At 36.2% G+C, this 22891-nt stretch overlaps 2 protein-coding genes across 2 annotated transcripts; one reads left to right on the forward strand and one right to left on the reverse strand.

Annotated features, from left to right (window-relative positions):
- Window positions 1–2041: 2041 nt before the first annotated feature.
- sult5a1 (sulfotransferase family 5A, member 1) lies at window positions 2042–10436 on the reverse strand. The gene is made up of 6 exons (XM_067401513.1): window positions 9999–10436; window positions 9681–9889; window positions 7312–7438; window positions 7086–7183; window positions 6820–7000; window positions 2042–3555 (listed from the first exon to the last, which is right to left on the reverse strand). Exons 1-6 carry the CDS (start codon window positions 10135–10137, stop codon window positions 3431–3433), a joined length of 879 nt encoding a protein of 292 aa, XP_067257614.1. The 5' UTR covers window positions 10138–10436; the 3' UTR covers window positions 2042–3430.
- Window positions 10437–15480: 5044 nt separating this feature from the next.
- Window positions 15481–22194, forward strand: dpep1 (dipeptidase 1). Its single transcript, XM_067401514.1, has 10 exons — window positions 15481–15768; window positions 16213–16339; window positions 16434–16566; window positions 17340–17490; window positions 17939–18008; window positions 18949–19125; window positions 21176–21260; window positions 21340–21415; window positions 21567–21702; window positions 21777–22194. The coding sequence occupies exons 1-10, from the start codon at window positions 15650–15652 to the stop codon at window positions 21939–21941; spliced, it is 1239 nt and encodes a 412-aa protein (XP_067257615.1). The 5' UTR covers window positions 15481–15649; the 3' UTR covers window positions 21942–22194.
- Window positions 22195–22891: the final 697 nt, after the last annotated feature.

A 22891-nucleotide genomic window follows, 5' to 3' on the forward strand; every position in this document is an offset into this window, starting at 1 on the left:
AAATAATAAAAATGAAGGGGAGCTGGTGATGAGTTGACTCCTTTCTGAGATTCCTGAAGCAACTCTACAGGGGTAAATCCAATAGTCCCTTAAAGGGATAGTTCACCCAAAAATGAAAATTTTGTCATCATTGACTCACTCTCAAGTTCTTCCAAACCTGGACTGCATTTCTCAAAAGCATTGTAAGCCTAAGTTTATCTTAAAACAAATTGCCACTGATGGTCTCTATGATCAACTTAGACGTACGATGCTTTTGAGAAACGCAGCCCTGTATGAGCTTCTTTCTGAACACAAAAGAAAATATTTGAAAGCATGTTGGTAACCAGACAGTTGACGCCAGTGTCTTCCATAGTATTTTTTTCCCTACTATGGAAGTCGATTACCAACATTGTTTTACTCCATGTAGCATCTGAGCTTGTTATGCCACATCCCCACCACCAGAGGTCACCCTCAATTGAATATTGAAATGTTTTACACTACACTTTGTTCCACCTGTTCATTAAGTGGTCCAAGCAGGAATGTTAACAATATGTGATCAAAGTTTGTGGACTTTTGCTTACTGATCCTTGACTACTCTATGGGATTACGTTTCGGGGAGTTGACTGGCCATGTATCCAATGATGTCTGAGCCACTTCAGTATATCTCTAGCTCCATCATGCTGGGAAAAAGCACGGATCCAATGATGGCTCTAGTATTTTTTTCTTGGGGTGAGATAAGGGGGGGCTTACACAGAAACACAGAACACACAACGTCAGGGAGACGTTCAGATCATGTCTTTTTAATAACGTCCATAAGTTCAGACCCACTTTTGTACGTCTGCTGGATGTGCAATACAGGTTCAATATCTCAACGTCTGACTTGGGACCCTCTTGGACGTAAATATGCAGTTCAATACTTCTGACTAGGAGTTTTCTTGGACATCTTCAAGACGTGCAAAACAGGTTCAGGAAATCGACATAAGACATTTTTTATACAAATGAAAATGACAAGTAGTCCTGTGTCCTGAGTCAAAAGATGTAAATATCAGATGTATTTTTGTGAGAAATTTTATTTAGGTGTTTATTTATTTATTTATTTATTTATTTTTTGTATATACAGTATAAATAAAAAATAATGACAGTACCAAACTACATCCTGGCCAAAATGTTCTTTTGAATCACTTTTTAATATAATTTTCCACTAAGACATACAGAAAGCGTAACATCAGTGTGTGATTTACAAAGCTTTTGATCAATTTAAACGTTACATTTTTTGCGTGATGACGCATGACGTAAACGTGATGGCGCAAGCAATTGCAAAAAACGAAAAAGATATATACAACGGGGCTAAAGGCACACCTTAAGAAAAAAATCGCTTTTCACTATTCTCAAAGGTATGATTGCAGGGAAAATATATATGTTTGTAATGAACATTTATGGAGCAACAGATTTTGTGTGAAAATAAATCATAAAAGTGGTTAATTTTGTATAAAATCTTATAAATGTATGAGGTTTTACCCCCCAGCATGGTGTAAAAGGCACACAGTATTCATACAAATACTTTAATGAAAATAATATGTTTTAATAATGTCTTTAATGTCTATTTTCTATTTATATTTGATGAATAAAATAATTAATTTGAGTTCAATAAATACACTGTCATTAAAATAGGCCTATGTTAATATAAAAAATATTTTAAAAAATTCAGAAACAAAATTACTTTAAAAAGTAAAGATTCTGAAAGCATTGAAGGGGATCCCATAATATTTAATATAGATTTACAGTAGTAACAATAAATGATATTTTATTATGAAATGATAATATAATATATTTTTTTTTTAAATTCAATTAAATATGGGTATTATCTCTAAGATGGATACCCAATTTGATATATGATATTTGCCATCTGAATCTAACCATGTTATGTCAAGAAATGGAAAAGTCAGCCAGATATTCATTATCATTTTTTAATTACTGTGCCTTTTGCCCCGACAGCAGGGGCACCTTTTACCCCATATATATATGTATATATATAGGGTAAAATGGGGTAAAAGGCGCCTTTTCAGGTAACAACAATTAACATTCAATCCATCAACATATAGGCCTTCTGAAAGCTGAATTTAACAATTAAAAGAACAACTGACTTGGTACGAGGGGCAGAGAGTATTGACAAATTAAACATATAATACATAAAATAATACACAAAAAACAAACTTTATTTTTGTTTTGATTCAAGTAGGAAACGTCATAAAAAGACGTCATAAAAACTGTAATCTGGCTCCTCGGTGGACGTTAAATTGAAGCCTTTTGGACGTGTCTTTGTTTAGTGATGGTGCTAAGAAAGAAAAAGTGCATCAATAACTCCAGCACCCTGCATTTAATGCATTTTACTTAATTTTCCATTTTACCTTAAACTATACATTTACAAGGTCACAAGTCACAGTTACTAAGCATGTCTATGTATATAATAACAGACAGTGAGGGCTTTAAAACTTTAAACTTTAAAAATCTGCCAAAAGTTTTGGCCACGGCTGTAAAGAGCGTAACATGATGTCTTTTACATGTGAGATTGGCAGACTCAGCTAGAGTCTGAAATGTTGCTTCTTCCTTCCAAATGCAAATTTCAAGTGCCATCCATCGCTTCAAGTGCAGCACAGGTGCAGAAACTCGGTTTCTAAACACTTCACTCTCTTCATTAAAGAGCATTTGGCCTTTTAGATGGGCCTCACTCTCAAATGAACATCTAATGAGCTCAACAAGTTCTTCTGCTGTTTTTGTTTTTAGCGTCACAAAACTGTCACCATCGGAATGTAATTTCACTTGATAGTAGGTTCAAAATGACCACATTTAGCATAAGAGCAGAGGTTGTCCAGTAGGTTTATGTATATTTTGTGATGTTTTTGCTTCACAATAGCATTGCACATTAATGATAATAGTAAAGCAAAATGAAAAATCATTATGTTTCAAAGCTTTGCATTGCTTTAGTACACAAAATCACCCTTTAAATTCGTTATTTTGCTTTGTAAATCTCTAACAGGTCAAACAATATAGATCATAATTTCACTCATCTGATATGCATGACTGGTTTGTTCACATAAAATTATAATGTAAGTTATATTGCATCAAACAAAAATATAAAATGAATAGTAATAAATTACATAAATATTGCTACATTTCTCGTAAGGTCTCTGGCTGAAACCTTTTTTAAAAAAAAAAAAATCTGAAAAAAACAAAAAACAAAATACATCAGCTTATTTTTTTTTTTCAGCTTATTCACGCCAGGGCATTTCAGTGTGAAATATTAGGAACATTAACAAATGTAAAATGAAGCATATTAGCAGTGATAGATCTGAATAAGAGAGCTGAAGCATAAAACGCTGATAACGATAAATACAACATCTTAACAGATCTTTATCTGGGTGATGGTGGATTATAAATGGTTATTCGAGGCCTAAGTCTCCCTAGGGCATTCCCATAAAAACTTCAGAGAGGAATCTGCCATCTGTGAAGAGTAGACGTCATCAACGAGAAAACTCTGCTCCTCAGTGAATATGTTCTTCCAGTCTCCGACTTTACCTATAGGATATAAGGATTGTAGTGTTCAGATGATTATGAAAAGGAGATCACAAGTTTGACACAGAAACCAATTACATGGACACCTTTTGTTTCAGTTGGAATGAATTCATTAATGATGAATCTGAACGTAGTGTTTACATGAACGCCAAATAAAGCGATCTGGTCGATGTCACAAGCTTCCATGTTTTTCCTCAGGCAGCCTATTTACATCATGTGCAGCACCAGAAGTCATTGTTTTGTTTTGTTTTATATTAATATTATGTAAAGTAGTTTTATCAAACCATAATCCATGCTACATACTCCTATTCAGTAAGTTCCTCTATGCACTTGATAACTCATGATTGCAATCCGCCTAAAAGCTAAAAGAAGAAGAAGAAGAAGAAAAAGAAAAAGAGAAGGAAGCCACTGTTCCTTATGCAGAGCTTTCAAGATGACAAAGGAGAAGAAGACTTTTCAGCTTACAAGAACTTCCCCTTTCTATAAATAACGAGCATTAGAAGAATGAAGAAGGTTAATTAAAGGTCAATTAACATCTACTAGCAAATCTAGCTATTAAGGCTAGATAACGCTGCACAACTTTTGCGCTGATTTGATCAGCACCTAAATAGATTTTAGATTTAGCTTTTTCCACAGTGTATTGGTATGTTTGTGATATTATATAGACTATTAATTCTTTATAATTTAAAATATTTTAATTTACAATGTAACTATTTAAAATGCAATTGAAAGAGTTCAAAATGTATATGAATTTAATTATCTCCATTGTTTTAAAGGATTACCAGCCTGTTGTTCTTGTGTTGCTGGGACAGCAGTGTGCATCCATATTGAATATTCATTTATAATCTGTTTTTGTCCACAATGTAAATGAATGACAGTTTCCTGCTTTGTATTTTATCTTTAAGTGTAAAAAAACACAGTGCTTATGCCTGATTAAGGTTCTGCAGACCAGTGTGAAAGAAGTGCTGCAGTAACATTCTAGTTTGGTCCCCTAAAGGTTCCTGTAATGTTATTAAAGGTTCTGAAAACATTCAGTTAACGTGACAGAAGGACCTATATAGGACCTAAAAATAACATTCTAGGTTAGTCTGTAAACGTTACAGGAATGTAGTATAGAAACTTAGAGAGAACGTCCTATAGTAATGATCCCCTAAACATTTCCAGAACATCCTGCATGTTCCCTGAAGGTCCACCAAAAATAGTCCAACCCTTAAAAGAACTCCACATTGTGACCGTCTCGAACCATTCTGGGAACGTTACGAGGTGACGTCCTTGACACCAACGGGGCAAGTTCTGAGATAGTTCAGGGAACATCACATTTCCAGATAAAATAGGGTCCCCTAAACGTTCAGAGAACATCCTGATTGTTCCGTGAAAGTCCGCCAAATAATGTCCCCCAACCCTTTAAATGACTCCACATCATGACAATCTCAGAACGTTCTGGGAATGTTAGCAGGCGACATCATTGACACCAGCGGGGACGTTCTGGGAACGTAAAATTTCCAAATAAAATATGGATCCCTAAGTGTTAGCTAAACGTTAGCAGGCGACGTCATTGACACCAGCGGGGACGTTCTGGGAACGTAAAATTTCCAAATAAAATATGGATCCCTAAGTGTTAGCTAAACGTTAGCAGGCGACGTCATTGACACCAGCGGGGACGTTCTGGGAACGTAAAATTTCCAAATAAAATATGGTTCACTAAGTGTTAGCTAAACGTTAGCAGGCGACGTCATTGACACCAGCGGGGCAAGTTCTGAAAACATTCTGGGAACATAAATTTTCCAAATAAAATATGGTTCCCTAAACGTTCTGAGAACATTCTGAATGTCCCGTGAAAGTCCGCCAAATAATGTCCCCCAACCCTTTAAATGACTCCACATCATGACAATCTCAGAACGTTCTGGGAATGTTAGCAGGCGACATCATTGACACCAGCGGGGACGTTCTGGGAACGTAAAATTTCCAAATAAAATATGGATCCCTAAGTGTTAGCTAAACGTTAGCAGGCGACGTCATTGACACCAGCGGGGACGTTCTGGGAACGTAAAATTTCCAAATAAAATATGGATCCCTAAGTGTTAGCTAAACGTTAGCAGGCGACGTCATTGACACCAGCGGGGCAAGTTCTGAGAACATTCTGGGAACATAAATTTTCCAAATAAAATATGGTTCCCTAAACGTTCTGAGAACATTCTGAATGTCCCGTGAAGGTCAGCCAAGTAAAGTCCCCCAATCCTTTAAATAACTCCACATCATGACAATCTCAGAACGTTCTGGGAATGTTAGCAGGCGACATCATTGACACCAGCGGGGACGTTCTGAGAACATTCTGAGGACATAAAATTTCCAAATAAAATATGGTTCCTTAAACGTTCCAAGAACATCCTGAATGTTCCCTGAAGGTCCACCAAATAACGTCTCTCAAACCTTTAAAGAACAGAACGTTCTGGGAACGTTACTAGGCAACGTCCTTGACACCAGCGGGGACATTCTGAGAATGTTCTGGCAATGTAAAATTTCTACTATCATCCCTTAAATGTTGCATCTGAAAGGGAAAATGTTGCATGCATATGCAATAAGGTCAGCCGCAAAAATAACTGTCCATGCCTTTTCAACGCTAATTTTTCACTGCATGTCCTTAGTAAATCCTGACATTAGATTTTTAAAAGCAAAAGAGGGTTTGCACTGGTGCAAGAGGTTAGCAAATCTGACCCTTAATATTTATCTATTCAGGAGACGACGAGCACATGAACTGCCGTGCAACGCCCATTCCTGTGCCGGAAACAATGACTGGAGGGACGTTGTCCTGCTACACTTCACAGGCGATGAGTGGAAGAGGAATTCTAGAATGAAACGAAAGTCATTTATGACGCTTTATTCAACAACAACAACAGCTCGCTCCACGCGCCATCCGTCATTACGCAATTTCTTCATCATTGCAGTACTTTCCAGTTTCGTTTTTCAATCCAGTCAATTGTTTACATGTCCTCTCGATCAGAATAGAAAATGTTTAAACCCTTACAATACATAAAATGAAATTTGAATCGGATTTGGCTAATTCATTCCGACTGACGTGGTTACATGTGACTTTTTTATTCCAACTGTGCTACTAGTCCAATTACAATCACAATATTAGGGTCCATGTAAACGTAGACAATGTTTACTTGTTTTTCCAACTGAAAGATACATTTCATCATGCTTGTGTTAAAATATTAAATTCAAGCTATTCTCTCATGAAATGATTATATAATGTAATTCACATACCTTTCCTCATGAACTTTCCCTTGCTGTGGTCCATGATCTCCTGAGGGATGAGGGTGTAGTTCACCATGGCATTTTCCTTCATGTTATTGAAACTACAGTGCTTCTTAGCAAGGATCAGCTCATCATCAGTTAAAGGGAACTGCAGGAAACGACTCACTTTCTGAAGAGCCCCATGAAGGTTCTGATAAAATTGAAATGTTGCAAAGTGAAACTGCTTCTTTAAGTATCTGTAGTCTTATATGTGGTCACCAAATTAATGATCTTACCTGCCACATTTCCTCATATGTGACATAAAGAAAGTTCTGAATATCATTTGAGTGACTGGTCCATCCCTTGATATGATCAAACCAAGAGCCATAATGCACTGGTGAATAAAAGGCACCATGAATATTGATAATAATAGGTTGTAGAAAAGAAAAATGGCATATCATACAATTGGTGAAAACTCAAAGTGGTGGTAATAACTGACTGATATTGTAAACATCAACTAACCTGAACCCTCCAGGAAAGCATTCAGAAACTCAGAGAAAGTCCCTGGGTCAGGCAGAAATTTGGCCACATTGTGGAAGTGATAATATGAAACGGCCACATCTTTGAGATTTCTGGCCACATATATAACCTGAGGAAAGGCAAACATTTGTCACTTGCAAGCAAATTCAACAAAGAAAGTTTAGGTGATTCAGATGGGACTAGTTTTCTAAACGACAATCCCGCTCGGAGCGGGGCGAGTAGAACTGGAGGGGTTACACAATGCACAGATGCAGGTAATCAATAACCACGGGAACTAACAAGGGGAACTATAGAAACTGAGATAAAACGTTCAAAATGGGTGGAGCCACTTTTACTAAAATGGCTATAACTTGTGAACGGAATTAGATATTTTCACAAAACTTGGAATATGTGTGTATGGGCTCAATCTTTGGCCACATGGAAAAAATGTGGCGGTTGGCCACTTGGTCGCACTATAACAAGTAAAAAATCATGAAAATGGCTATAACTACTTAACCATTTAGTCCGAATGACTTGAAAATTGGTATGTAGTGTCTTTGTCCAAGGTGCCGTAAAAGTCTATGAGGACATTGGCGTATCTCAGAAAACATGGCCGCCATTGGCCAATGAAGTTTGAGCACTTATTAGACAAGGTTAAGGAGGCCGATCGGAATGAAATTTGCTTAGAGGCCTGTGAGAAATTTAAAACAAATCAGCCGCCAGGGGGCGCCTTCATGTTTTTCACATGCGTAAAGATTTGTATATTAATACCTTTTTTACACATGTGCTTAAAGGCCTTAAAGTGCTTGAACCCCGATAACTGCTGTTCACAGCTATATTTAATTATTTCATCAGATAACATCCATATACTACCATACCATATACTGTACTAACATCCAAATATTATACAGTTGCATGAAAAAGTATGTGAACCACTTGCAGAATCTATGAAAATGAGAATTATTTTAATAAAATAAGAGGGATAATAAAAAAATGCATTTTATTTTTTGTTTAGTACTGTCCTGAGTAAGATATTTTACATAAAAGATGTTTGCATTTAGTTCACAAGACAAAACAATAGCTGAATTTATTAAAAATAAAACCATTCATAAGTTTGTGAAGCATTGATTCTCAATACTGTGTTACCTGATGATCCACGACTGTTTTTATGTTTTGTGATGGTTGTTCATGAGTCGCTTGTTTGTCCTGAGCAGTTAAACTGAGCTCTGTTCTTCAGAAAAATCCTCCAGATCCTGCAGATTCATCAGTTTTCCAGCATTTTTGCATATTTGAACCCTTTCCAGCAGTGCCTGATTTTGAGATCCATCTTTTCACACTGAGGACAACTGAGGGACTCAAACTCAACTATTAAAAAAGGTTCAAACATTCACTGATGCTCCAGAAGGAAATATGATAAATTAAGAGTCGGGGGTGAAATCTTCTGTTGGTTCCGAAGGGCAGTACTAAATGAAAAACAATGATATTTAAATATAATAAGAAAAATTGTTACATCTTCATCCTGTTTCAAAGTTTTCACCCCCCAGCTCTTAATGCATCGTGTTTCCTTCTGGAGCATCAGTGAATGTTTGAACCTTTTTTAATAGTTGTGTTTGAGTCCCTCAATTGTCCTCAGTGTGAAAACACAGATCTCAAAATCCTACAGTCACTGCTGGAAAGGGTTCAAATATACAAAAAATCCTTGAAAACTGATGAATCTGCAGGATCTGGAGGATTTTTCTTGGATGTCTGAACTAAATGCAAACATCTTTTATGTAAAATATCTTACTCAGGACAGTACTAAACAAAAAATAACATGCATTTTTATTATTATGCCTCTTATTTTATTAAAATAATTCTTATTTTCACAGATTCTGCAAGTGGTTCACATACTTTTTCATGCCACTGTATATATTCATCCACATGAATATATGTGCAATATTGATGTTGTCTAAAGTATATCTGTACTAGCTCATTTTATGTGGCAATACATTGTGGTTGCACTATACTGCTTAATTTATACTGTCTGTTATTATTTTTACAAGTTATTTATTGTTATTGTTATTGCTTATTGAAATGCAATGAAAGCATGCAGAAGATTGGTGTTCAAACAGTAGCTCAGGTGGGTCAAAAAACACACACAAAAGGAGAAGCGTTAGTTTTCCCAGAGGATCATTGAGTTTGCCAAAGAAAACAGTAGGTAATTTCCTCTGGATTTTTTTACTGAGGTTGTGTGAGGAAAAAACACAGACATGGCAGATTGAGATGGGATTAAAATCACAAAGTACACATGTGAAACACAAATCTCTCTAACATCTTCTGGGAAAACTAATCCCATCCAAATATAACAATTTGCGGCTTGCCCATCTACTCACCTTTGCTTTGGACTGTTTGAGGGCCGGAGCCAGCAGGCGATAAGGCAGATGTGTAGTAATAATGCGAGGCCCTTTAGAGGCATTTAGAACGTCAGGGCAGTAGTACTGCTCAAGCCATGGGGCACGGGCCCAGTTGGGCTGAGTTTGGGCTATAGTTGGGTCTCCTTTACTCAAAACCAAAGTGATGATTTCCTGCATCCATGTGGTTCCTATGAGCCAAGGAAAAACCATGAATAATAATCTTTGAAAAAAAGCTTACTGCACACAATTAAATTACACTACCCAATTAAAAGAGAAACTAAAGATGACGCATATTACCTGATTTCGGATAAGTGACAATTACGGTATCTGTGTCCTGGAACTTAAAGTTGGTCGCATAATTCAGGGAGTCTTGGGTATGCAGGTGCCCAGGAAACGTGATGCTGTGAAAGGTTTCGGTGACATCTAGTCGAGACATGTCTGCACGTGTGTACAAAAGGAATAATGAACAGAGTCTGACAACAGTGCTACACTGTCAGCTTATAAAGGAAGAGAAAAGGGAAGAACTCTGATGCAACATACTGAGATCGGGGAAGTACAGAAGGATCGGTACAAAAATTACCTGAGAAACCGGTTACTGTAAAAATTCCAGGTAAAAACTATGTCAAAGTGATGTATTGATTTGTAATGTAATATATGCCATTTTATCTTTGCATAACCTTCTTTGCCCAGCAGGGATCACGTGTGAACATTGTTGCATGTGTGATGTCTTGATAACCAGAGAAATTATTTTTCTAGCGAAATGGGTGTATGCCTTTAAGAGAACTTGATTATGTTGTGATCATGTTAGTGGATCATGCTGGATTCTGTGTGTGTGTGTTCACGGTTCCCGTTGAAGTTCTGACAAGTGTGTTCATTAGAAGTCATTACATGGTGTCAGAAGCGCTTGACGAGCACATCACTGCCGCGAAAGGATGACTGAATTCAAGTGTTTTCCATTTGATCATCCAAATGAGTGGGCTGACTGGAAGCAATGTTTTCAGCGCTTTCAGATGGCAATAAAACTGGCAATAAAACAAAAAAGACGGCGATGTCCAGAGCTGCGTTTCCCAAAATATTGTAAGCTTAATTTGATCGTAGAACAATTGCCATCAATGGTCTTTACAATCAACTTAGGCTTACAACGCTTTTGAGAAACACAGCCCAGATCAGTTTGTTAATCTATGCAATAGGAAATGAAACCAAACACATATTTAAATCATTCACCTTTAATGAGGAGGATGAAAAGAAGAGATTTGACATTGTGTTAAAGGGATTGTTCACCCAAGATTGAAAATGATCCCATAATTTAAACACCCTCAAGCCAGTGGTTAATATACAGTAATGGCCAAACAAGTTCCAGTGGAAGAGTGAGCTCTGACCCGGCCCATGATGTAGGATGTAGGAGTATCGTAAGCTGAGACGCCTTTCGCGGTTCAAACAAATATGGATGGCCAACAAACTCAAGCTCCTCTTCTCTTATATCGAAATCCACCAACATTTCTCTTTAAATGTTTTGTTTTAAATTTCTAATCCATGACCAGTGTTTTGTTTTGCTCTATCCTCTGCGCTTCTACGTTTGTCAGTACTTCATGCGTTGGGACAGAGCTCACTCTTACTAGACTCACATACGGCCGCTGCCAGAAACCAGTGTACGGAAGAGGATTAGGGCCAAGCAATAATAAAAAAATAAAACCATCTCGAGATAAAAGTTGTTAAATTTTGAGAAAAAAGTTGAGATAAAATATTGAGAATAAAGTCATTAAATTATGAGAAAAAGTCGTTAAATTACGAGAACAAATTCGTTAAATTATGAGAAAAATGTTAAATTTTGAGAAAAAAGTCGAGATAAATGTTGAGAATAAAGTCATTAATTACGAGAAAAAATTCATTAAATTATGAAAACAAATTTGTAATTTAACAACTTTTTTCTCATAATTTAATGACTTTATTCTCAACATTTATCTAGACTTTTTTCTCAAAATTTAACAATTTTTTTCTCGAAATTTAACAACTTTAATCTCAAGATGGTTTTATTTTTTTTTTATTGCTTGGCCCTAATTCTCTTCTGTACCAGTGATTATATTTTTTAAAGTTTTAAATATGGATATTTTTCTAAAAAAATAAAATAAAATAATGCGTCGCTTCACTTCAGAAGGCATTTATAAACCCCCTGGAGTCGTATGGAGTACTTTTGTGAAGGATGGATGCGCTTTTTGGAACTTCAAAAACTCGGGGGCCATTCAATCCAATTACAAAGCTGGGAAGAGCCAGGATATTTTTTAAAATAACTATCCCTTTAAGAAAATACGAGCAGACAGAGGACAACAGAAATGAATACCTTAAAGAAAAAATGACAAAAAGCAAGGAGAACCAAAGTGTGGAAAATCACATGATGTCAACTAACCTGAACCCTAACCTAACAGTCTACTAATACTCTAATGACCGCTAGTTGACATGTAGCTACTTATAGTTAGTAGAATGTCTAAAGTGGACCATCAAAGCAAAAGTGTAATCATTTTGAAATATAAATAAAAATGCTTTCAAATTATTAGTCTTTATTGTATTGTTACATTAAATGTAACAAAATACAAGTTCTATTCAGATGTAAATAAACAAATTCATTAATAAATAGAAGTTGTTGGGCTCATATTTTTAAAAAATTCAACCAACCTAAAAAACAAGAAGCACTTAAAAACAGACATGACAAATCAACCAATGTGTGAAGCTTATATATAGTCAGGCGCTGCCTGTACACAGCCACACCATAGTGGTGAAAGACACAAACACTAAGCTTTGGTAGTGCAGAAGAGTTCAGGTTACACATTCATTTCTCTCAAACCGAAATGAATATTTTTATTATTTTGCACTGCCTTCTTAAGTGTATTGCATATTGTAAAGCAATCACATATTAGATAACATGTATATCAAAGGTTTGTATGTTCAAATTGGTCTGTTCTTTTATTTCAATAATGGTGTGTAGTTTGAGACAAAAAAAAAAAAATGCTAAAAAAGATCTGTTTGCTGTATTTGAGTCATCAGCGGGCCCGTTTTTGGCAGTGGGGTTGTACATATCACATGCAAAAAGATCTAGAAAACAAATTTGTCTCAATGCCGAGATGACGGCCCAGTCAGTTTTATGGAAAAATAAATTGACCTTATGATTAAATTTTGAGATTATAGTATGTTTTTCATTATCCAAACACATTCCACAAACACCACTTATTGCTTTCGCATTAGTTAATTAATAAGTAAAAATGCAGTGTTGAGGAATAGTAATAAAAATGTGAAGAAAAAAGGCTTTTCTGATAAGTGTGAATAGTTTTGCATGAGCAGAAATATCTTATGAAACGCTTTATGTCATTCAGTTTGTGTCAAGAAAAACACTTGTTGCTGAAGCTCAGGGCTTTAAATGGAGGGTTGTTGGATCTACAGTCACAAGAAGCAAGCATGAGTCATGACCATTATGGCTTTGAGTAAGTTGCTTTAGATAAAATTGTCTGACCACTTGATTATGACTCATGTTGTTGTAATACAACTTCATCAATTCAAAAGTTCAAGAGTGAATGTCATTGCAAAGTTGGCCCCACATGCCCTCGTTCACTATCTTTTATTCACAACATGAGAAAGTAAGGGTCCAATCAAAGATATACGCACCAAAAGATCTCTTTAACTCCGCCCATTGGACAAGGGCCAAATTGTGATGGCTAGACGACTGGGAGCATCTGGTCCGATCCAACAGACGAGCTACTGTAGCTCAGATTGCTCAAGAAGTTAATGCTTGTTCTGATAGAAAGGTGTCAGAATACACAGTGCATCACAGTTTGTTGCGTATGGAGCTGCAGACCAGTCAGGGTGCCCATGCTGACCCCTGTCCACCGCCGAAAGAGCCAACAGTGGGCAGATGAGCATCAGAACTGGACCATGGAGCAATGGAAGAAGGTGGCCTGATCTGATTAATCACATTTTCTTCTACATCACATGGATGGACGGGTGTGTGTGCTGGGGAACACATGGCACCAGGAGGCACTATGGAAAGAAGGCAAGCCGGTGGAGGCAGTGTGATGCTTTGGGCAATGTTCTGCTGGGAACCTTGCCATCCATGTAGTTGTCAGGAATGGATTGAGGAGCACAACAACGAGTTGGAGGTGTTGACTAGGCTTAAAAATTCCCCCGATCAAAATCCAATCGAGCAAAACAGTCAGATCCATGAAGGATCCACCTCACAATTTACAGGACTGAAAGGATCTGCTGCTAACATCTTGGTGTCAGATACCAGAGCACACCTTCAGGGGTCTAGCAAAAGGGAGACCACCTGTCACGTATGGCACAGAGACGAGAAGGTAAGATCCATGTGCAGATTTAATGGGGTAATCCAGAAACGTAATCCAAACAGGCAAGGGTCAAAATACACAGAAACAGTCCATACAAAAATAAGAAAAACACAAGGAAAACCAAAACAGAGAAACCATACATGAAAACACCATAACAAAAGCAGAAACAAACCAGGTATAAATAGACAGACAATAATGAACAAACACAAAACAGCTGGGTGCAATGAAACGGGATAATGAGTCCGGGAAGTGTGTTATGGGAAATGAAGTTCAAGAGTGAAAACAAGAGTCCGGGTTGGAGTGCCCTCTAGGGCACTCCCACTAGTGATCATGACACCAACACAATATTACGAAGGTGCTCATAATGTTATGCCTGATTGATGTATATTTATAGTGAAACATTTTTAAATGAGTAGATTTATATTTCTCCATTGTTTTTAATTATGCCTATTGCAATGCTTCATGGGATTGTAGTTCTTTCCCTCACTTCACAGTCTTGTACCTTTGTATTTTGTCTGATTTTCAAGTACTTTTTTGCTTCAAATCAAACTTTATAATGCTATGATTCACCTTGTTGCTGGTTGGCTTGGTTCATGGCTTATAACGCTTTAATGATTTAAAAAAAACTTTTTTAATCCCTATTGGAGAAAATGAATGGAAGAAATTGTTCGGGAATCAACCCTGCTGAAAAAAAAAATGGAGGGGCACTAATGCACTCTATTCTTTAGTCATTAGCTGCTTTTCCACTGTCTGGCCAGTGCGAGCCAGGGCTAACAGCGTGCCGGCCACACACCTTAGGCACCGAGGCCAAAATCAAGTTGCGTTTCCACTGTCGGTCCGCTAGCTCCGCAGCGCTGATCTAAAAACCGCCCTTAAACACACCTCCCTTGATCAAACGTCACACAGCCTAACCCATTTTAGCATGTAGACCATCACCTGACTACCATTAGCTCCGCCTTTCACCTCAACCGCGCCTCAAGCCCCAGCTGGCCCGCTTTGGACCAAGGTTTTTGGCGGGCCAAAAAACCTGTGCCTTTGGCACCGAGGATCAAGCCCCGGAAGTGAAACAAACTTATAATACAACATCATCCCAAACTGAAATCCTTTATTTGGTCTTGATCACAGTTTTATCATGGGAACAGGTAGTTCTACACAACATTTATTCCATAAATGTCAATAATTAACTGATTAAAATTGTCATATTGCATTGAGCTGAACTTAAGTTTCTCCAGAAGGAATAGCTCAGAATGATAATGGTCCAGAGAGCACACATCCCGCAGATGGACTTTAAACAAGAAAATGCAAAAACACTCACTTATGTTGGTCACTTATGTCACCTTAGTCTATCATTAAAAATAAAGACATGGCTTTTATGGGACATTTTACAACCACAAATTATACATTAACTCTCAGTGCATCATCATGATGATGAGAACTGAATCCCTGACTCTGGTCTTTTACACTTACTGTGTCTCTAATCATAAGGAAGAGAGAGAGAAGAATATATGCATCTGTTGATATAAGTACTCAGCTGAAAACAAGGAGGGGTGAGATAGATAGGGTTATTAGAGGAGCAATTCATAATTAAAGGTTATAGAGTGGGAAAACAGTGTGGTGATGATGGAATGGGCCAAGACTGTGTGTTTAGTGCTCTGGGCTTTCACAATCAACTCTATAGCAGATGAATTTCAGGATCGTGCATTGAGCCTGATGGCTGACACCCCACTTATAGATGGGTAAGTCTGTCTATCTGTCTATCTATCTATCTATCTATCTATCTATCTATCTATCTATCTATCTATCTATCTATCTATCTATCTATCTATCTATTTCAGAAAGTTCGCTTTGGCAAGCTGTTTCGAACTCCTGAAACGAACTCCAAACTAACTTCTGTTCGCTTGAAGAAAATATGGGACTTAACCGTAATCCAGGGGGTGTACAAACCTGTTCCTGGACCGCCATTGTCCTGCAGAGTTTAGGTCTTAGCTTTGGGATTAATATATAGATCACTGAAAATTAGTGCATGTGAACATAATGTTTTGTTGGATAAAACAGAGCTGCCAGAAGGAAAGAAAAACATAGGAATAGAAAGTTAAATTCACATAAAGGAATTTTTCAGTGTTTCCCCTTATTATCTATGATTCTGTTTTTAAAGTGATTTGTCGTCTCTAATAAAACAGGCACAATGACCTTCCCTGGCAGATGAGGAGCTTGTTTAATAATCAGCTCAACACAGTGGACTTGTACAAACTAAACACCACACACACCAACATCCCAAAAATCAAAGAAGGGCACCTCTCCGCACAGGTACAAACACACACAGAGACATACAAAACATAGGAACAATCAGCCTAACCAGCAAACTGAACCGTGTGTGATTATGTTTGATTTTCTGTTGCAGTTCTGGGCAGCTTATGTACCATGTGAAACTCAGTACAAAGATGCAGTCCGACAGACCTTGGAGCAGATTGATGTAATCCACAGGATGTGTCATCAATATCCAGAGGTTTTCAAATTTGCTGCTAGCAGTGATGGTAAGACTGTGAAGGAGCAGTAAATATAAATCTATGCAATAGGTGAATCAAATAAACTTCAAAATGGAATAAAATGACCCCCAGTTACCATCTTTGATTCAACATGAATGATACCTCAAATTCTGTAGTTTTTTGAGAAGAGAGAAAGTGATAAAACTTGTGGAAAAATCCATCGTTTTACATGAAGGAGGGACCCGATGGGCTCTTTTGATTTCGCCCAGTTAGAAGTGACGATAACACTTTATTTAATGGTGTCCTCTTTACACTCAAAAAATGATTCTAGCTTCTCGCTCAGTTTATTTAAATAAAATAAGCTGAACCAACACAAATCTTTAGTTTTTTACTTAATTGGCATTTAATTGAATTAAATTATTGAATTTAATTAAGTTAGACCAATTATGACACCTATTTCCACACAGTTGAACTGATTTATTTGAACTTAAGCTAGGCGCTTTTAAGGAAACGGAAAGACCTATTAGTGTTTAAGTTTCAGAATCATGGGAGAATCGTGATCTCTATTTTTTGCAGCTGTATCTAAGTACCTATACCTAGCCATTACCCTATAGTAAGTACATGTAGTACATAGTACTCAGTACTTAAATGTATAATTACACTGAACAAGGAAACCTTAAAATAAAGTGTAACCAAAGTGACAAACTGAAGCAACAACCACAAACACTGCAACTGCAACTGAGAAAATGTAAAAATCTCTGTGTATTTATAATTGTTTATAGTTTCTAATGACTTTAAACAAAGCCAATTTGTTGTTATAGATATAATGCAAGCCTTTAATGAAAACAAAACAGCTAGTCTGATTGGAGTGGAAGGCGGACATTCGATTGACAGCAGTTTGGGGACCCTGCGCACTATGTACCAGCTGGGCGCCCGGTATCTCACGCTCACACACAGCTGCAACACACCCTGGTGAGTGGCTGTCCTCAGTATTGACCTCTCTTTATAGAACTAGATAAACAAATAATCTGAGACGACACCGTGCATTCACCACAAAAATGTACATACTGGTTGGTCCTGCAAGGTGAGGAAATAACATGTCATTTTGGCATGAAGTACACATAAACATGTACCAGAGGAAAGTAAATGGCTTCTCCATAACACACTCCCATAACACACCTACAACAGTTTTTTGACAGTGTGTGGAATTCATGGGAAATCCCAGGCTTGTTCAGCAACCTTTACCAGCATTTGCATATAGTCCACATAATACAAATCAGAAAGCATAGGCTGAAACGAAAGCTACATCAGGTTTCCGAAGAAAACCACATTAGTGCCCGATCACCTGGGGAAGTGATTTCAATTTCAAATGAAGGCTCTGTTGTTTTTTTTACTATATTTTATTCTCACTTCCTTCTAGGGCAGACAACTGGCTGGTGGACACAGGTTCTGATCCTGTACAGCATGATGGTTTATCTGATTTTGGCAAGGTCAGACACACATGCTTTTCATTGTCAGAAATGATACTTCAGACCAACTTAAAATAAAAAATACTAAAATTTGTTACAGCCAGTTTATTCTTAAAGTGTCCCTATTATGTTATTTTAAAGGTTCCTGTTTTTGTTTTGGAGATCTCTTACAATAGGTTCACATGCACCAAAGGTCAAAAAAACACTTCAGTTTTCTCATAATGTACATTACAGTAAATTCAGTCTCTCTCAGCCCCTTCTTTCCCAGAGTTGTTCAGATGGCTCACTCTATTGTGATTGGTCGAACACTTACAGCACGTGTCGGAAACAAAATTTCCAGTTTCATATCAGACTTTCAGTTCTTCATCAGTATTTGATAAACAGCGATGCAAACAGTAAAGATGCCATTGCTTTTCCCATATCAATTCCAGCGTGAGTCCTCATACTTTTGAAAATGGTGTTTTTACTTAATCAATATACTTAATCAATAATGATGCTCTATATATTTTTTTTTATTTGTACAACTTAATTCCACCATCAAACAAAAGCTAAATTAGTTATTACATGAATTTAAAACTAAAAACATTTAGTTAGTCAATGTTTAATTTAGTTTTACTTACTATAAATGAGGACAACTTCGAAAGACCTTAATGTGTATTGTCTTTTATTGTCTTTTTAAAATATGGATCACCAGAAAAATGAATAAAACCCACAATAATTTCTGCAGTCAGTAAAGCTAGCATGACTGGACTGCCCTCAGTTATGAACTTACACAAATGATGTAGAATCAAATATATTTATTACTGAACCGCATTACTATAAGCAGGACCGATATTAACATAAAGCATTTAATGAACTTGGTGGTGGTTAAAATAAGCCACTCCTGACTTGCTGTCCTCTATTAGAGAAAGCTTGATTTGTTTTTGCTGTCGATGGTGAACACTTTTATTTACACTTTCAGCAAGTGATCCGAGAAATGAACCGGATTGGAATGATGATTGACCTGTCTCACGTGCCTGTGAGGGTGATGAAGCAGGTGCTGGAGATCTCTGAAGCTCCTGTGATCTTCAGCCACTCTTCTGCCTACAGCATCTGTAATCACAAGAGGAATGTTCCTGATGACGTTCTTATGGAAGTGGTAAGTGCACCACCAGTTTACAACCTCAAACTGTTACGTAAGAGTATACTGCCCAATGAGACAATGACGCACTGTCATATTCATAAAAAAATATGTGACACGTTACTTATTTACTGATACATGAAAAAGATGTTATGGAAGATAAAACCAGGGCAGACTTAGCTTATTTTATATTCTAGCTTGTCATTGTTTTAAAGGGATAGTTCTCCCAAAATTGAAAATTATCCCATGATTTACTCATCCTAAAGCCATCCTAGATGTATATCACTATCTTCTTTCAGACGAAGATTTTAAAATATGCTTGTTCCTCCAAGATTTATAATGGTTGTGAATGGGGGGGGGGGGGGGGGGTAATTCATCATGGAATAATTTTAATTTGGGGGTGAACTATCCCTTTAACAAATGTTTTCATTTGTCACACTTCTGACTTGGCTAGATCATAAATTTGAATATGAATATACAAAGTCCCAATCAAATTGAACACTGATCACCATAATGGTGACTTTAAAACAATTACATGGTAAACAATATAATTTCTTACAGTGGCATGGTTAAAGACAACTTTATACTGTGAATTTTACATTTTTTCAATTTCAAATTTATTCATATAGCACATTTAAAAACAACCATAGTTGACCAAAGTGCTTAATATCAGGATACACAAACAAATAAAGAAAACAGGACGGGGCAAAGTAGATGTTGTTCATGGAAGTCAATGAAAAAACATAGGCTGGTATTATGCAAATCTGGTACATTGTTAAGTAGGTTTGTAACAGGAAGTGAGACTGGAATTAGTGACAACTCGTTTTGGCAGTTCAGAATCGATTCTTTCATTTAGGTGACAATAGTTTTATTTGTCGTGCACTTTGATCTTTACAACTTTTTACAACGTTTTACATTTAACAGCTTTATTACACACTGCATGAAAGGAAATATAATAGGGGCACTTTAAAATATTTTCTCTGAAAGTTCATTAAACCATTCCATTTCACAAAATTAGATTTTTTTACTATTATTTCATATGTCAGGCCTTACACATTCACACATACACTACCGTTCAAAAGTTTGGGATCGGTAAGATTTTTAATGTCTTTAAAAGAAGTTTCGTCTGCTCACCAAGGGTGCATTCATTTAATTAAAAATACAGTAAAAACAGTAATATTGTGAAATATTATTACAATTTAAAATAACTGTTTTCTATTTGAAAATATTTGAAAATGTAAATTATTCCTGTGATGCAAAGCTGAATTTTCAGCATCATTACTCCAGTCTTCAGTGTCACATGATCCTTCAGAAATCATTCTAATATGCTGATCTGCTGCTCAAGAAACATTTATTGTGTAAAATTGTACAAAATATTTGTGTACAATATTTTTTTTTTCAGGATTCTTTGATGAATAGAAAGTTCAAAAGAACAGAGTTTATTTGAAATCTAATATTTTGTAACATTTTAAATGTCTTTACTGTCGCTTTTGATCGATTTAATGCATCCTTGCTGAAAAAAAATATTAATTTCCTTAAATTCTTCTAAAAAAAAAATAAAAATAAAAATTCTTACTGACCCCAAACTTTTGAACGGTAGTGTATGATGCTACAGAAGCTTTGTATTTCAGATAAATGCTGTTCTTTTGAACTTTCTATTCATCAAGGAAACCTGGAAAAAAAGTACACAACTGTTTTTAACATTAATAATAATAATAAATGTTTCTTGAGCAGCAAATCATGATATTAAAATGATTTCTGAAGGATCATGTGACACTGAAGACTGGAGTAATGATGCTGAAAACACAGCTTTTCCAACACAGAAATAAATTACATTTTATATTATATTCCAATAGAAAACAGTTATTTTAAATTGTAATAATATTTCACAATATTACTGTTTTTACTGTATTTTTAATTAAATAAATGCAATTTTGGTGAGCAGACAAAACTTCTTTTAAAAACAGATCCCAAACTTTTGAACGGTAGTGTATATTCTTCAGAAAACATAATAATATGGTTTGTGATTTGGTCCAATGTGTAATTTTCCAAAATGTTTCTGTTTCAGAAAAGAAAGGAGGGGATTGTCATGGTTAATTTTTATAATGATTATGTAACCTGCCAAAAGGTTGCTAACATCTCGGATGTGGCTGGTGAGTTACCTTAAAAGCAACCTCGCCTAAGAAAACAAGGCAAGACATTAATATGTGATTCCACTTCTATGAAATTCAGATCACTTTGACCACATCAAGAAAGTGGCTGACGCTAGTATCATTGGATTTGGAGGAGATTATGATGGTGTGACAAGGTAAGCATGCTGATTAGTGAAAAAACTGCCTGCGCTCTAGTTTAATGGTCATTGTGCTACATTACACATTTGTAAAGCATGTGTATTGTAATAGAAAATTGTCTTTAATCGTTTAAGACAGATGGACAAATAATGTTATGGTTTTGAACAGGGTGCCAGAAGGTCTAGAGGACGTGTCAAAGTACCCAGACCTGGTGGCTGAACTTCTTAGGCGTAAATGGACAGATGATGAGATCAGAGATGCTCTAGGACGGAACCTGATAAGAGTTTTCAGAGAGGTGGAGGCGGTAAGAGCGAGGCACACAAATCTACTGCCTGTTTGCTCACTGAATATTTCTAAAAGTGACTTATTTTTCATTAGGTAAGAGACCACATGAGTGGAACCCAACCAGATGATACACCCATCCCTCTAAAAGAAGTCCAAAACCCCTGCAGGACAGACTATGGTTATAAATCCAGTTCAACACGCACACAGCCTTTTTATCCACTTGTCTTGGTTCTGACACTGCTAAACAAATTATTCTAATCAACCTTTGCTTGGGACCTTTGATAAAGAGTTGGCCTGTGAAAAGTTTAGTTGAAAATAGATCTTTTTTAGAGTAAAATACTGGCCATTTTACAGTTGTTGACCCTGAAAATTCCAACAAGGGTTAACAGTGTAGACTAAATAAAGAAAAATTAAAAATGTATTTAAAATTTAGCTTTTGACTTTTGAGTAAACTTATACCAGGTGAAATGACTTAGCCTAAATAACAGATGTCTGTCACATATCTGGAATAACAATGAAAGTCAGTATTTAAACACTTTCTGTGTATTGTGGTTATTTTGCTCTTTTTAGTGAAATGAGACATCCTAAACCAGACTGCAATTCATATGGTGTAAATGAAATGTAAATTAGCTCTCGTAAAGTACCTACTCAAGACAGGATGCAGCCCGTGTCCGCAATGGGATAAGCGACAAGCAATTTGTCTGTCCACACTAGACGCGACAAAATGATCAAACATAACAGCCAATCAGAAGAGCGTGTGGGCGGAGTCTCTCTACAAGCACACTGCACTAGCAAACAAATGCATAAGTAAATAAACAAATTCATAAATATTACACATTTTAACATTATTTAAATTACATACTGTCATAGAATAGACTAGTTTGATAAAAGTTTGAACGTTCTTGTCTCCTTTAAATTATTTTCAATATCTGAGAAGGTGTTGCTTGTCCATTATCCATTGTTTGCCCAACCTGCTGGGTAGTTTTATTTAACTCAACTATTGTTTAAAAATTACTTAATTAAAATTAACCCAAAGTATGTTGGAAATGAACATTTATTAATGTTCAATGAATAATTATTAAACAATAAACATTTATTAAATTGCTTATTAATAAATTTATATTAATAAACTATTAAACTATTAAATTTATATTCATAAAATATTAAAGCTTATTAATAAACATTCACCTTTTGTCTATTATTGTTGC

Source organism: Chanodichthys erythropterus, chromosome 11, assembly GCF_024489055.1.
Source record: "Chanodichthys erythropterus isolate Z2021 chromosome 11, ASM2448905v1, whole genome shotgun sequence".
NCBI lineage: Eukaryota > Metazoa > Chordata > Actinopteri > Cypriniformes > Xenocyprididae > Chanodichthys > Chanodichthys erythropterus.